At 45.6% G+C, this 17843-nt stretch overlaps 1 protein-coding gene across 2 annotated transcripts in view; it reads right to left on the minus strand.

Annotated features, from left to right (window-relative positions):
* LOC143928551 (F-box only protein 31-B-like) overlaps nt 1-17408 on the minus strand; it is a 61297-nt gene extending 43889 nt beyond the window's left edge. Inside the window, exons 1-3 of one of the 2 annotated variants that reach the window (XM_077453349.1) lie at nt 17085-17408; nt 2957-3028; nt 2611-2697 (exon numbers count right to left, since the gene is read on the minus strand). In XM_077453349.1, the coding sequence (XP_077309475.1) occupies nt 2611-2697; nt 2957-3028; nt 17085-17340 (415 nt within the window). In that variant the 5' untranslated portion in view covers nt 17341-17408. The remainder of the gene's footprint in view (nt 1-2610; nt 2698-2956; nt 3029-17084) is intronic. The other variant, XM_077453350.1, reaches the window with a different exon arrangement.
* Between the last annotated feature and the right edge of the window lie 435 nt (nt 17409-17843).

Here is a 17843-nt window from a genome sequence, read left to right on the forward strand (position 1 = left end):
TGCTCAGTAATGTGTCGGTGTAACATTAGCAGGTATTTACTATCAGAGAGATCACAGTGCTCCCCTTGACAATGCTTTCACCTGCTTTTCTCTCCAAAAGGATAGCGCCATCTTTGTCCAGGCATCATCCAGGGTCAGCATCTATTTCTTGGACTGAGGTGCTGGCTCAGAGATGACACAATCATGTAAATCTCAGTACCTGTGCAGGTCTTGGCTGTATTCACAGACGTCTGACCCATCAGCCCCTGCGGCAGCCTCTCAACTTATGACTTGCTATGAAGTTACAATGTACATTCTGATCACTGGGTAAGGGGAGACTGGGGAAATGTTTCCTTCTGCCTGCAGTAAACTGATGACAATATCTCATTCTAGTCAATTTCATCTTAAGTCACTGAGTGGCGATGAAGGACGGATTTTAATGATAAAAGGTGGAGCTTGTATGGAAATAAAGGATACTGTCCCTGTATATTGAGACACCGAGGGATTTAAATATTCATGGAGACTTGTGGTAGTCTCAGAGGCCAGAGACGTTGAGCAGAGAGCATCACAATTGCTGATCGTGCAACCAGGGGCAGTCTCAAGGCTACAGATAACAATCTGGGGGGGGGAGGGGTCTATTACATGTAATGCGTCTGATGGATCCTTACAGCTGTATTTAGTAATATAATATAATCACAAAGTAGCGGCCCCAGACTTCTCTGTCTGCTTGTCTTCCATACAGGACCTGACAGCGAAATTAAACAATATTTATGTAAATGAAACAATTTGAGTGATTACGTTCAGATAACAGCCAATAAGATGTTCCATCACCTTTTAACCCTACGATGTAAAATATGACTGATGTGCCGAGACAGAAATAAGGTGGGGGATACCAGCATACGCAGTCAGAAATAGAACAGGCCAACGGGCGTTTCTGAAACCACAATAGGCCCCTCCGATCGATCCGCTCCACACCTCCGAGGTGAGGACCCCCACACCAGAGTGGTGTAAAAGGATTCAGGCATATCAGTGATAGTTATTGTTACGATAACTAAAAGTAACCGGCAGAAAAAGTCGGACGGAATCATTTCATCGGATATTCCAATCGTGTGTGGGCTTCAGCTGACTTTTCTTTTTTTTTTTTCGAAAATTCCGACAGACCTAGAAATAGAACCTGTTTTAAATCTTTCCGACGGAATACATTTTTAAACGGGAAAACCGTTCGTCTGTATGCTGTTCCGCCGGACCAAAAAAGACGCAAGGGCAGCTATTGGCTACTGGCTATTGAACTTCCTTTTTCTAGTCCCGTTGTACGTCATCGCGTTCTAAACGATCGTACTTTGATGTGATCGTGTGTAAGCTAGTGCTTTTCACCAGAGTTTATTCTGATGGAAAAAACGGTCGTGTGTACGCGGCATTAGACTACCACTGCAAAATAATACTGTTTTTTTAAGCCAACGGTGAGTCATTGGGGGTTATTTACTAAAGGAAAATTCACTTTGCACTGAAAGTGCACTTGGAAGTAAAGTCGCTGTAGATCCGAGGGGGACATGCAAGGAAAATAAAAAACAGCATTTTAGCTTGCACATGATTGGATGATAAAATCAGCAGAGCTTCCCCTCATTTCAGATCGACCCCTTAGATTTAGAGCGACTGCACTTCCAAGTGCACTTGCAGTGCAAAGTGGATTTGCCTTTCGTGAATAACCCCCATTCTAATAATTTCATGAAGATTTTTCTTTTGTTTGTTCACTTTGCCACATTCGAATCCAAAAAAAATGTAAAAAAAAATTTAATTTAATTTTTTCGATTCAACGACTTTGAAATGTATCATTTCAAATCCAAAAAAAAAAATAATAATAAAAAAAATAATAATAATTTTTCGATTCAACCGCTTTGAAATGTATGATTTCGAATCCAGAGAAAAAAATTTTTAAGAAAATTTGGAAAAGACATTAAACGAATTCTGAATACGAACTGAACAAATCAACCGAATTTAACAAAACCAAATAACTAGATTAACGAATCTAAACGGAAACAAGTTTTTTCGTTATGCACACGTCTACTCTACAGGGCATGTCTCCATTTAGTAGATTGTAAGCTCCTATGGCGCACAGGGACTGATGTGTTCTCTGTAAAGTTTTTAATTTTACCAAACCTGCCCCCCCCTACCAAAGAAATTGCCTTCAATTCTTGTTACTGACAAAGTCACTGCTACTTCAATTCTCCAGGTGTGAACTTGGCTGGTTCCACTTCAGCAGGGGTGGGCACATGTGTGCCCCGCCCATCAGTATCATCACTGCCCATGCTTAGACTTACTGTTTTACAGCAGCCCTGGCATGAGATGATGCTCCGAGGAACAGAGAGGTGGAGTCTAAGTAGATGTTGTGCGCTGTCAATATGTTGATTGGAACAGTATGTAAATATTTTCTAGGCCGGAAGAGATGGTGGAGAGGATCTGTGCTCTGTATGTATTATGTATGTGTGTATGTATGTGTGTATGTATGTGTGTATGTATCATGACATTTTTTTTGTTAATGGGTTCACTAAGCAGTCACCAGCAGGGTAAAGGTTAATAGATGCGACATCACTCCATGCAGCCATCAGCACGCCCTCACACCCGGATACGTACGATGAGCGTACACATCCCTGTAATCCATGTTTTCATAGTCTGGAAGGATTTTCGTAAAGCGACCCGACTTGACCCGCGGGTTTATACCTGAACAGACACAGGAGCGCGTTACTCCGCTGGGCAGCCCTCAGGTGCAGGATGTATGAGCGGCGGCTATTTTGTGGGAGTAGCAGACCATATCTCACCAGTGGTGTCAAAAGTCTCCCCCCAAAAAACAAACCACCTGCCGCGTTTCGATTGCTGCTGCACCCACAAAATAGCAGCACGTGACAGGTCCACGTTGGCTTCCAGATGAAGCAGTGGGCCTGTGTTGTGACAAAATAGCGCTGGGTGTATTCGCACTCACGTTTCACGTAGACTTCTCGGCAAGAGACTCCCGTCACCTCCATTTTGCGCAGGTTTTCGTGCACCCCATATTCTGCAAAAAAAATAAACATAAAAGACAGTTAGGATCCATAAATCTACAGTGAGTAGAGATGAATAGTAATGCTCCAGTGTGAACTGCATGTAAATTCTGACTCGCCTCCAAGTCGGGTCTCAGGCCTGCCCCTTGGATCCCACAACGCAATATTGCAGTTTTCTAACAGACTGCCGAGAAGCCCAGGGTACATTGTGTGGTGCTAAGACTTGGAAACCAGCCTAGAGCCACATACTGTGCTGGAACCATCCATTCATATCCATTATGTACTACTGGGATAGCTGTGATTGGACACAGCTAGCACATGGTACAGTGCACTGTGATTGGCCCTGTCTGTACCATGTGATCACTGTGACCAAGCACAGTGATCAACACAATAGTACACAATGAATAGCTATGAATGAAAGCCACTTATTATGTACAACTGTCATGTGATTGCTGTGATTGGTCACAACGATCACATGATATTGAGGCCAACCCAGTACACCGATAGAGCCAAAGCATGACTGTCAGAACCCGCAGGTGGCATGTGACTGGGGGGATGTCATATGAAAGCCTCCTGGAACCAGGGAGCTCACACTCAGCCATCATATTACTATAAATTCAGCCCCGTCCCCTAGGATCCCACAATGCGGTATTGCAGTTTTCTAATAGATTGCCGAAAAGCCCAGGCTACATTGTGCGGTGCTCAGACTTGGATACCAGTCTAGAGCTAAATACTGTGCTGGAACCATCCATTCATATCCATTATGTACTATTGGTATAGCTGTGATTGGCCACAGCTAGCACATGGTACAGTGCGCTGTGATTGGCCCTGTCTGTACCATATGATCACTGTGCCCAATCACAGAGATAAACACGCACATGGTACAGTGCGCTGTGATTGGCCCTGTCTGTACCATATGATCACTGTGCCCAATCACAGAGATAAACACAACAGTACACAGTGAATGGCTATGAATGAAAGCCATTCATTGTGTACAACTGTCAGGTGATCGCTGTGATTGGTCACAGTGAAAACATGATACCAGGAAAAGGAGCCCAGCCCAGGCATGGACACGCACCCATCTACTGCTTCCAACTTAGGGGTTGGGGGATTGGAGGGAGGTGTTCTGTAGTCCACACGTGCTAATTCGCAAGCAAGATTTCTCGAACATCCCGCTTAGCATATCACTTCAAATAAAAGTGAGCGATAAAACAGGCTGCTTGGCGATTAGGCCATGTGTGTGCAGAGACAGGGACTTTAAACAGCAGTAGGGATTAATTGCAGTAGCGCAGAGTGTTGCATATTAATGAGGGATCAGAGGGGCGATCAGCGTATCAGAAGAAAAGCGAGAGCGGGAACGCCATCATCGCCAGCTGCGCTAGGCGGTATTTTTAGCCCAGGGCCAGAGATTTGGAGCTCTAATATCTGGCAGAGACGCGGAGAAAATTATAGTCCTATTCCCGCGCAGATGACAGCTCCGGCATTGGCAGCTCTGCACGCCACTTCCAGCGCGATAACTTTAATCCTTGGTAATTACGCACACGGGTCCCCGGGGAGCGCTGAGTGGATATGAAAGTCGCCGTATTGGAAGACGCTATCTTTTCATCATCAGTAGAAGCGCAGGAATTCCCCAATTAGCTGATCGCAATTAATGGAAGAAACAGAACAGCTTATGCCAGGGAATGACACAGCCGTGACATCCGACGGGTCACATGACTCTTATACCTGCGCTGAACACTGCGTCATGCATTTATGTATCACGTCAACATTCTATCTCTTCGTAGCCCTTCAATAATGATCATATATTAATGTATAATGTATAGATGGGACAGTCCCGCATCTTGGACCTCCATCCCGATGATGCTGTGTCCCGGGATCACAGGGTCACCCCTATTTTGTAACTTAAAGCGGTAGTAAACCCGCTATTTTTTTTTTTTTTTTTTTTTTTAACACCTGCAAAGCAAAAGGCATAATGAGCTAGTATGCACCGCATACTAGCTCATTATGAAATACTTACCTTAGAACGAGGCCCCGACATCTGGCACGATCCACGCCGAGGGAGCTGACATGCTCCCTCGGCGGTTCTCCTGGTTATCGCGGCTCCGGCGCTGTGAGTGGACGGAGACGCGATATCATCACTCCCGCGCGGGAGATTTCTTTCCGGCCGCCGGCCACTGCCGGATTTTCAGGCCGAGAATCCCCTCGTGCGCATGCGCCGCTGCAGTCACCTACTTATAGGCTTTCCAGTAGGTAAAAGTTACAAAAAAGGGTATACAACCACTTTAAGAACACATTCATTAGAGAGTGTACAAGACTATGAGTGGGCAGTCCCTGCGTGAGCGAGGTTTGGCCAGGCTTCCCTTGTCAGTGGGCGGAGTCTGGACAGGACCACCTGTTCACTGGGCAGGCCTGACCCGAGGTGGACTGTGGGTGGGGTTACCTGTGTGTCGGGGGACCACGACCTTAAAGTGATACTTAACATGCACTGTTTCATTTGTATTGTCCCTTCTATTTCTGTGGATGATGGCACTGTAATTATTTTAACCCCTTGCCTAGCGGGCACTTTCACTCCCTTCCTGCCCAGGCCAATTTTCCACTTTCAGCGCTATCACACTTTGAATGACAATTGCGCGGTCATGCTACACAGTACCCAAATTACATTTTTATAATTTGAGACAGATAGAGTTTTCTTATGGTGGTATTTAATCACCACCAGGCTTTATATTTTGCTAAACAAATGAAAAAAGACTGAAATTTTTGAAAGAAAAAACAACTTTTTTTTAGTTACGGTTACACAATTTTGCAAATAAGTATTTTTTTTTTTTTTTCACTGATGTGCGGTGATGGGTACGGATATGATGCACTGATAAGCTACAATGATGGATATCGATTCACACTTATAGGGCTGCACAGAGAATCACTGCCCTGGTTATCAGGGTAAGCCTGGGTTCACACTATTGCGATGCAGGAACCAGAAAAGTTAATGACACCCCCAGATCTGTACGCAGATCGCAGTGTGAACTGTGAATTCGGACAGGAATCAGATTGCATGGGAATGAATGCCCATTCGATCTGAAAACACACACATATACATATATATATATATATATATATTTTTTAGCACCATACATTTGGATGCATTCGCTCCTGAGGAAGTGGATTTGTTACCACGAAACACGTTGAGCATTGTAGGATGCCACCATGCTTTTATGAATCATTGTATGCATATATAAGTGGATTGGTTACCACGAAACACGTTGAGCATTGTAGGATGCCACCATGCTTTTTTGCATCATTGTATGCAATATATATATTATATGCATACAATGATGCATAAAAGCATGGTGACATCCTACAATTCTCAACGTGTTTCGTGGTAACAAATCCACTTCCTCAGGAGCGAATGCATCCATATGTATGGGGCTGGAGTTAAAAAAAAAATGCGATACTCCAAATCAAGGGCCGCCAAGGTTAATGTCAGTCCAGGGAGCTGAGGTAGTAAAACCACCCGTGGGGGCAGCAGCCCACAAAGCATCCCAGAAAAAGGAAATTTCCATGTAAAACTAGATAGTGACAAAGACTATCAGGGTTCAGGGAGGATATCAATAAACGTCCTCCCAGAAATGGACGACTGCACTGTAGCCATCTTTCGGCTATAGCGCAGCCAGAAAGTGGTTAATAAAAATAAAAAATTATCTAAGTAACTTTTTCCTAATTGAGAAGGAGCATCCAGCCCTCTGTTGCTGGTCACATGTTCAAAAAAAGAAAAAAACCTTTGGAATGCAGAGTAAAAATAATATATAAATAATATCAATAAACTGTTTTTAATTGTCATACCAATATACATTTAAAATCAAATGTTTATTATTTTTTGGCAATAACATGGAGTGGGCGGCTTTCTGCCAGTCGCAGGCTGTGTCACACCCCTCCAGTCTGCATCTTAGAATAAGAGGGAGGTGAAGCCTCCATCAATCTACATGTACCATCCCATCCCCGTTGTGTTTAGCTGGTTAGTTAGCATGGAGGAGGAGTGAGGGAATGGGCTGCCATTTACCACTGTATATACACCCACATAAGTGACTCCATGGGTGGCCCAACCATTAAGGACCCCTGGGCGCCGCCTTCCCTTTCCATCGCCTCCGCCACCCCCTATCCGTGCGTCTGGCCCGTTTCAGGATGCCTGGCGCATGAATTACAGAAGCAGGGTTTTTTTTTCTTTTTTTTAACCACCCAATTAGAGACAGAGGTTCTAATAGGCTTCAAAATAGGGTGGGATCCGGACGCAGAGCATTGCGCTTGGAGCCCACCCAGGTGTGTTAGAATAGCAAATAAATATTCGCTATTCTAACACTGAATCGCCCATCTGCCAATCAGGATGCGTGGGTGTGAGCCGTGTTTCCCGATTGGCCGAAAGGAGAAGTGTTCTGATTGGCCGCCAAGCAGGGGAAGGAGATGCTTGCTTGTGATGCCCGCGGAGGAAAGCAGGGGAAGCCGCTCGTGGTTGAGGTAAGTGCACCGACCGACTGACCAGGGGGTAGACAGGTGTGACAGGTTCATGCCACGTGGTAACGCAATAAAATGCATTCTGGGGTGTGCGCTTTCTACATACATGGGTGTGCCAATAAGAATAAACGGCACCTGAATGGGTCTGCAAAAGGCAGCGCGTTTTTGTACAGTGCAGCAAAACATGCGATTTAGCACCACGCCTGGTGTGAACAAGTCCTTACTATTACTGTTTTTCCCACTTCCTAGCTTGGTGAGGCACTGGGGACCTCACCAGGATCTAACAGGTGCATCCTGGGAAGGCTACATCACCAAGGCCTTCCCCTTTAGATGATGTACAAAGTCCAGAAAGTAGAGGGAAATGGATTAATCTGCCATTAGTGAAAATAGCTGCCGTGAGAATAGGAAGTAATAAAAAATAAAAAAAGTCTCTAACACTTAGCTTTAACAATTCAGCAGTCAAAACAATCTCTTGTAACATGCTAGAAGACTCTGACACTCTTTTGTAAAGTGTTAGCAGATTGTTTTTTGTAATATCACAGCAGCCTCTAATACTTACTGATAATACTGTATAAGCATCTGTCGCTTATAAACATGGCAGAAGGCCTTAACACTCTCTTGGAAATGGTCAGCAGAATTTAGCAGTCTCTTGCAGGATGTCAGCAAGTTTTTAATATCCTGGCAATCTCTGTCAGATTCTTTAGCTCCTTAAGCAGTTTCAATGATGTTGATGTGATTTTGTAAAGTGTCAGCAGCTTTTGCCAGTTTCTTGTTACACTGCGGCAGTCTTTGCCAAATTCTCCTGAAGAAGCCATCGGCATAGCGAAACATGTAGAGATCCAATCAGTTTGCACTTTTTTGTATTATATGATCCTGTGTTGAATGTACTCTTATGTATTCATTGGTTTTAACAATATTACCTATTAAATTTATACTTTTTCTATATTTTTGTATGATTGTGCCTCAATAATTCCATAAATACCCACTTTTTTATATGATATAGCCTATACTAGGGATGTAGCGCTAAATTGATTTCCAGATGTCCAGCTAAAAATCTTTTCTCCTTTGCCAGTTTCTTGTTACATTGCGGCAGTCTTTTCCAGTTTCTTGTTACATTGCGGCAGTCTTTGCCAGTTTCTTGTTACATTGCGGCAGTCTTTGCCAGTTTCTTGTTACATTGCGGCAGTCTTTGCCAGTTTCTTGTTACATTGCGGCAGTCTTTGCCAGTTTCTTGTTACACTGCGGCAGTCTTTGCCAAATTCTCCTGAAGAAGCCATCGGCATAGCGAAACATGTAGAGATCCAATCAGTTTGCACTTTTTTGTATTATAGGATCCTGTGTTGAATGTACTCTTATGTATTCATTGGTTTTAACAATATTACCTATTAAATTTATACTTTTTCTATATTTTTGTATGATTGTGCCTCAATAATCCCATAAATACCCACTTTTTTATATGATATAGCCTATACTAGGGATGTAGCGCTAAATTGATTTCCAGATGTCCAGCTAAAAATCTTTTCTCCTTTGCCAGTTCCTTGTTACACTGCAGCAGTCTTTGCCAGTTCCTTGTTACAATGCGGCAGTCTTTGCCAGTTTCTTGTTACACTGCGGCAGTCTTTGCCAGTTTCTTGTTACACTGCAGCAGCTTTTACTAGTTTTTGGTTATACAGAGACAGTTTTTACCAGTTAGATCAAATATCACCAACGTGATCCACCACCCAGTGTAGGATGGACTCTTACCAGAGTTGCAGGACTCTATTATGGAGTCAGATGTGCTCAATATGGTGTAGTAGTATCATCATCGTCATCATCATCATCATCATCATCAGACAGCACCTTCAGGAACAAGCAGTGTTCTGTGTTTCCAGTATGCCTCAGTGGACATAGGGAAAAGGGTGTGTATAGTGGATATAAAATGAAGGAAACATCCACAGTGTAATACCGTAGACACGATTTTAATAATACAAAAATTGGATTAAAAATTCTCACATCTCAAAAGGATGAAACAAGCATGTAAAATCAATCCAAGAAAATTGAACCATGCATGGAAGTAAATACGTTGGTGCAAACAACAGGATCAGCACGGCAATGGCACGTACATAGGCTCCGCCCTACATGTTTCGTCATAACTGGCGTCATTGGGGGCTTGTTGTGACGAAACATGTAGGTAGTTGTTTATTGGTGGCACAGTGGTGTAGTGGTTAGCACTCTCACCTAGCAGTAAGAAGGGTCGCTGGTTTGAATCCCAACCACGACACTACCTGCCTGGAGTTTGCATGTTCTCCCTGTGCCTGCGTGGGTTTCCTCCAGGTACTCTGGTTTCCTCCCACAATCCAAAGACATGTTGGTATGTTAATTGGCTTCGGTCCAAAATTGGCCATAGTATATGAATGTGAGTTGGGGACCTTGGATTGTGGGCTCTTTGAGGGTAGGGAGCAATGTATGTGTGGAGTGCCGTGTAAATTGACAGCACTATATGGGTACCTTAAATAAATAATGATATAATAGATGAGCATCTTAATGAGACACAATGTACAGGAATAGAGACAATTGTAGACACTCACTCAGGTTGAACTGGATGTACTGGTGTCATTATTCAACCTTATTAACTATGTTATGTTTGATTGATGATGATACACCATATTGAGCGCATCTGATTCCGTAACAGAGTCCTGCAACTCTGGAGAGTCCATCCTACACTGGGTGGTGGGTCACGTTGGTGATATTTGATCATACACATCTTCAGATTTTTTATTTCTGCACAATTTCATGAACTTTATATTTTGAATATTTGCTTTCTGGATTTCGTGGACACATTTTTGGATATCATCTGCTCTGACTTATTTATCAGTTAATTAGTGATGCATTACTTTATTTCACTTTATCTGACTGCTTTTTTGCTAGTGTCTTTTTTCACCACTCATATATATATTTTTTGTCAGCGAGATTTCACCCCACTTGGGCAATTTTTAGCAGTTTCTTGTTTCACTGTGACCGCCTTTACCAGTTTCTTGTTACGCTAAGACCGCCTTTACCAGCTTCTTGTTACACGAAGACCGTCTTTACCAGCTTCTTGTTACGCTGAGACCGCCTTTACCAGCTTCTTGTTACGCTGAGACCGCCTTTACCAGCTTCTTGTTACGCTGAGACCGCCTTTACCAGCTTCTTGTTACGCTGAGACCGCCTTTACCAGCTTCTTGTTACGCTGAGACCACCTTTACCAGCTTCTTGTTACGCTGAGACCGCCTTTACCAGTTTCTTGTTACGCTGAGACCATCTTTACCAGCTTCTTGTTATGCTGAGACCGCCTTTACCAGTTTCTTGTTACACTGAGACCGTCTTTACCAGTTTCTTGTTACGCTGAGACCGCCTTTACCAGCTTCTTGTTACGCTGAGACCGCCTTTACCAGCTTCTTGTTATGCTGAGACCGCCTTTACCAGCTTCTTGTTACGCTGAGACCGCCTTTACCAGCTTCTTGTTTACGCTGAGACCACCTTTACTAGCTTCTTGTTATGCTGAGATCGCCTTTACCAGTTTCTTGTTACACTGAGACCGCCTTTACCAGCTTCTTGTTACGCTGAGACAGCCTTTACCAGCTTCTTGTTACGCTGAGACAGCCTTTACCAGCTTCTTGTTACACTGAGACCGCCTTTACCAGCTTCTTGTTACGCTGAGACCGCCTTTACCAGTTTCTTGTTACACTGAGACCGCCTTTACCAGCTTCTTGTTACACGAAGACCGTCTTTACCAACTTCTTGTTACGCTGAGACCGCCTTTACCAGCTTCTTGTTACGCTGAGACCGTCTTTACCAGCTTCTTGTTACGCTGAGACCGCCTTTACCAGTTTCTTGTTACACTGAGACCGCCTTTACCAGCTTCTCGTTACACGAAGACCGTCTTTACCAACTTCTTGTTACGCTGAGACCGCCTTTACCAGCTTCTTGTTACGCTGAGACCGTCTTTACCAGTTTCTTGTTACGCTGAGACCGTCTTTACCAGCTTCTTGTTACAATGAGCCTTTACCAGTTTCTTGTTACGCTAAGACCGCCTTTACCAGCTTCTTGTTACACGAAGACCGTCTTTACCAGCTTCTTGTTACGCTGAGACCGCCTTTACCAGCTTCTTGTTACGCTGAGACCGTCTTTACCAGTTTCTTGTTACACTGAGACCGTCTTTACCAGTTTCTTGTTACACTGAGACCGTCTTTACCAGTTTCTTGTTACGCTGAGACCGTCTTTACCAGCTTCTTGTTACAATGAGACCGCCTTTACCAGTTTCTTGTTACGCTAAGACCGCCTTTACCAGCTTCTTGTTACAATGAGACCGCCTTTACCAGTTTCTTGTTACGCTAAGACCGCCTTTACCAGCTTCTTGTTACACGAAGACCGTCTTTACCAGCTTCTTGTTACGCTGAGACCGCCTTTACCAGCTTCTTGTTACGCTGAGACCGTCTTTACCAGTTTCTTGTTACACTGAGACCGTCTTTACCAGCTTCTTGTTACGCTGAGACCACCTTTACCAGCTTCTTGTTACGCTGAGACCGCCTTTACCAGCTTCTTGTTACGCTGAGACCGCCTTTACCAGCTTCTTGTTACAATGAGACTGCTTTTACCAGCTTCTTGTTACAATGAGACCGCTTTTACCAGCTTCTTGTTACACTGAGACCGCCTTTACCAGCTTCTTGTTACGCTGAGACCGCCTTTACCAGCTTCTTGTTACAATGAGACTGCCTTTACCAGCTTCTTGTTACAATGAGACCGCTTTTACCAGCTTCTTGTTACACTGAGACCGTCTTTACCAGCTTCTTATTACATCGAGACCGCCTTTACCAGCTTCTTGTTACACCGAGACCGCCTTTACCTGCTTCTTGTTACACTGAGACCGCCTTTACCAGCTTCTTGTTACACTAGGGTAGATTTACCAAAACTGTCGCACTCAGAATCTGGTACAGTTGTGCAAAAGGGCCAGGGACTTCTTTTGCACAATTCTCACAGGTAGGGCAGCTCATTGAAAAGGCTGGGCTGCCCTACACACAATGCACAGAAAGCGCACGCACTACATCGCACCTGCATGGGCCTAGCAGACCAACGAGGAGTTTGCAGCTTACAGCCGAGACTTCGCACACAGGCCTTCACTTTGTGATACAGAAAAGGGGCATCTACAGAACTCCTGCAGGTTTTCGGGCAGACATTCGCTCTCATGTTATAAATTGCACTGACAATACGTGCTGGGTGATAAGTGATGTCACCTAAACCCCGCTGACCGCGCAGCCCCCCCCCCCCCTACAAACTGCAATCTGACAAGAGAGGTTAGTGACAAGTGAGACTGTTTGAGTTACACAACGTGTGTCACATCGCAGCGCATGCAGAGGTCACCCTGTTAACAGGAACCTTACTTAACCCCTTTTAGAACAGAAAAGGGGGTTATATCTCCAGACACCCTTTAAAACTAAAGAAGTTTTTTTATTTTTATTTTTGTTCGTTTTTTTATTTTTTATTTTTTTGCGCCATCACATTGCTGGAAAGTAAGAGACGTGAAGAATTCATTTTCTGCCAAATTATCGTTCAGACTGCACAACAGTGTCATGTGATCAGCGGCTGACGTCTGCGACTCCACCACCCACCACAACGTGCCTTTACCTCAACTAGTAACATCTAGGGATGAGCTGTATTGAGAATTTTTATTTTAAAAAAAAATTCCTAAAAACTTTGTGAAAATTGGGAGATTTGGGAGAACTGCATTAGAAAATGGAGAAGGAGAGGTGAAGGTGGTTTTTGATGCAATGGGATTAGAATGACTTCTTCCAACTATCCTAACCTGTTTTTGTTCACCATTGGTCTCATTAAGAAAATGAACAACAAAAACAGTATAAAAGTGACAGAACATAAATATACCATAATATATATAAAAACAAAAAACAAAAAAAAAAAACACACAAAGAAACATGCTAAAATGAAATAAACTAAGTAACCAAAAAACAAAACAAAAAAAATAACCACATAAATTTTTAAAAAAATGTCCTCTAAATAAAAGAAGTCGTATTTAACGTAGTGTTTGTTAAAGCCCTTTAAAGGAATCTTACCAAACTGGATACCCCACAACCCTATATACCAGGGATATGCAATTAGCGGACTTCCAGCTGTTGCAAAACTACAAGTCCCATCATGCCTCTGCCTCTGGGTGTCATGCTTGTGGCTGTCAGTCTTGCTATGCCTCATGGGACTTGTAGTTCTGCAACAGCTGGAGGTCCGCTAATTGCATATCCCTGCTATATACATACCCCAAAGGATACCCTCCATTAGAATAAAAAAAAACCTAGAGCAGTGATGGCGAACCTTGGCAGTGGCATCCAAGATGTTTTGGAACTGTATTTCCCACGATGCTCACCTACACTGCAGTTCCAAAACATCTGGGGTGCCAAGGTTCACCATCACTGCCCTAGAGGATACCCTCCATTAGCATTTACATTATATACCCCAGCCCAGAGGATACCCTCCATCCCAACAATACATACCCCCAGAGGATACCCTCCATCCCAACAATACATACCCCCAGAGGATACCCTCCATCCCAACAATACATACCCCAGAGGATACCCTCCATCCCAACAATACATACCCCAGAGGATACCCTCCATCCCAACAATACATACCCCAGAGGATACCCTCCATCCCAACAATACATACCCCAGAGGATACCCTCCATCCCAACAATACATACCCCAGAGGATACCCTCCATCCCAACAATACATACCCCAGAGGATACCCTCCATCCCAACAATACATACCCCAGAGGATACCCTCCATCCCAACAATACATACCCCAGAGGATACCCTCCATCCCAACAATACATACCCCAGAGGATACCCTCCATCTCAACAATACATACCCCAGAGGATACCCTCCATCTCAACAATACATACCCCAGAGGATACCCTCCATCCCAACAATACATACCCCAGAGGATACCCTCCATCCCAACAATACATACCCCAGAGGATACCCTCCATCCCAACAATACATACCCCAGAGGATGCCCTCCATCCCAACAATACATACCCCAGAGGATGCCCTCCATCCCAACAATACATACCCCAGAGGATACTCTCCATCCCAACAATACATACCCCAGAGCATACCCTCCATCCCAACAATACATACCCCAGAGGATACCCTCCATCCCAACAATACATACCCCAGAGGATACCCTCCATCCCAACAATACTTACCCCAGAGGATACCCTCCATCCCAACAATACTTACCCCAAAGGATACCCTCCATCCCAACAATACATACCCCAGAGGATACCCTCCATCCCAACAATACATACCCCAGAGCATACCCTCCATCCCAACAATACATACCCCAGAGGATACCCTCCATCCCAACAATACATACCCCAGAGGATACCCTCCATCCCAACAATACATACCCCAGAGCATACCCTCCATCCCAACAATACATACCCCAGAGGATACCCTCCATCTCAACAATACATACCCCAGAGGATACCCTCCATCCCAACAATACATACCCCAGAGGATACCCTCCATCCCAACAATACATACCCCAGAGGATACCCTCCATCCCAACAATACATACCCCAGAGGATGCCCTCCATCCCAACAATACATACCCCAGAGGATGCCCTCCATCCCAACAATACATACCCCAGAGGATACTCTCCATCCCAACAATACATACCCCAGAGCATACCCTCCATCCCAACAATACATACCCCAGAGGATACCCTCCATCCCAACAATACATACCTCAGAGGATACCCTCCATCCCAACAATACTTACCCCAGAGGATACCCTCCATCCCAACAATACTTACCCCAGAGGATACCCTCCATCCCAACAATACATACCCCAGAGGATACCCTCCATCCCAACAATACATACCCCAGAGCATACCCTCCATCCCAACAATACATACCCCAGAGGATACCCTCCATCCCAACAATACATACCCCAGAGGATACCCTCCATCCCAACAATACATACCCCAGAGCATACCCTCCATCCCAACAATACATACCCCAGAGGATACCCTCCATCCCAACAATACATACCCCAGAGGATACCCTCCATCTCAACAATATATACCCCAGAGGATACCCTCCATCCCAACAATACATTCCCCAGAGGATACCCTCCATCCCAACAATACATACCCCCAGAGATTACCCTCCATCCCAACAATACATACCCCCAGAGATTACCCTCCATCCCAACAACACATACCCCAGAGATTACCCTCCATCCCAACAATACATACCCCAGAGGATACCCTCCATCCCAACAATACATACCCCAGAGGATACCCTCCATCCCAACAATACATACCCCAGAGGATACCCTCCATTGCAATATACATATTCTAGAATATAACCTCAATCCCAATACAAACCTCAGAACATACTCCACATCCCAATATACATATCCAAGCAGATTTCCAACATCCCAAAATACATATCCGAGGATACCCTTTATATTAAATACATACTTCATAGGATATCCCCTATTCCAATACACATAATCATTATACAAATACACATACCCCAGAGGATACTCTCCATCTAAATACACATACCCCAGAGAATATTCACCATCCCCATATACATGCCAAACAAGTTTCCCTCCATCCTAATATACATACCCCAGAGGATACCCTCCATCTGAAAACACATACCCCAGAGGATACCTGGTAGCCTTAATAGACGGATAGCAGAGGATACCCTCCATATCAATACATATAGACCAGAGGATACCCTCCATATCAATACATATAGACCAGAGGATACCCAATATCCTACTACACATAAAGGATACTCTCCATCCCAAAATGTGTACCCTATAGTATATCCCACCAACCCCAGAAAAAAAAACACCCCATACACATCCCTGCATATGCCCTTCTGATCATAAGCCAGCGCCCCCATATATCCCCTGATCACCCCCCCCCCCCTCCATAAACATACCTACAGATTACATCTCCCCCAGATACCCCCTCCCCATCACACCCCCCCCCCCCAGATACCCCATCACACCCCCACCAGCCCCAGATACCCCCTCCCTCATCACACCCCCCAGATACCCCATCACACTCCCATCACACCCTGTCTGATCACCCCCCATACCCCGATCACACCCCCCAGATACCCCCTCCCCCATCACCCCCCGCCCAAATACACCATCACACCCCCACCAGCCCCAGGTACCCCTCCCCCTTTACACCCCCAGGTACCCCCAATCTGATCACCCCTCCATACTCTGATCACAACCCCAGATAACCCCTCCCCCATCACACTCCCAGATACCCCTCTCTCATCACACCCCCTGTCTGAACACCCCCCTTACCCCATCACACCCCCCAGATACCCCATTATACCCCCACCAGCCCCAGATACCCCCTCCCCCATCACACCCCAGGTACCCCTCCCCCTTCACACCCCCAATCTTATCACCCCCCCCCCCCCAACATACCCCCGATACCCCCCCCCCCCTCTATCTCACACACACACCTTGGTCCTGATCCCTCCCCCCAGATCTCACCGGTCCTGCAGCGCCTCCTCCAGATGGTGTCGGTGGAGAGGATCTGGCGGAATTTGCGGCACACCAGGGCCAGGAGGGGGAGCTGTGTCCCGGGAAGGCAGGAGAAGATCTCCACCAGGATCTCCGGCGGCAGCTGCAGCAGAGAGCGGGGGGCCTCCTCCGCCCTGACCTCCTCCTCTTCCTCCTCCTCCACCGGGGCCCTTCGCCGGCAACCCCCGGCCTGACCCACCCCGCACAGCCGGGCGCACACCGCCATCCCTGACCGGAGCCTGCCTGACAGCGGGGCCCCGCCCCCTCCGTGCACACACCCGGGATCCGCCCCCCGCTCCGCCTTCCTCTGCATCCTTGCGGATCCACTCGGACGGCGGGACACGCCCACACCCGCACTCTGCCTGTCGGCGGGACACACCCACCTTTCCTTCCACCATCCACATAGGAGTATGCTCGGGTTTCCCCGCCCTCTGACAACACTGGAGGTTTCATCGACACGCCCACCGCCTGTCACTGCCCTTTACTACAAACACTGACAGCTTCCAGGGCAGCATTTTACCCCGCCCAACAACAGTACCGCCCCCTCAGTCTAGTAGCTGCGGCCCCGCCCACCGACTAGTGTAGCTTTAACGCTTGGTGACTCTTGCAGGCCCCGCCCCTAAATGGAACTTTGAGATATAAAATAAGATAAAAAAAGATGCAAAGTAACTGCAGTGACGTATATAAGGGAATACAGAGGAGGCGGGACTTCCCCCGAGAAGAAATAAA

The sequence above is a fragment of the Lithobates pipiens genome, unplaced genomic scaffold (assembly GCF_037356315.1).
Source record: "Lithobates pipiens isolate NorthernLeopardFrog02 unplaced genomic scaffold, aLitPip1_a1.2 Scaffold_10, whole genome shotgun sequence".
NCBI lineage: Eukaryota > Metazoa > Chordata > Amphibia > Anura > Ranidae > Lithobates > Lithobates pipiens.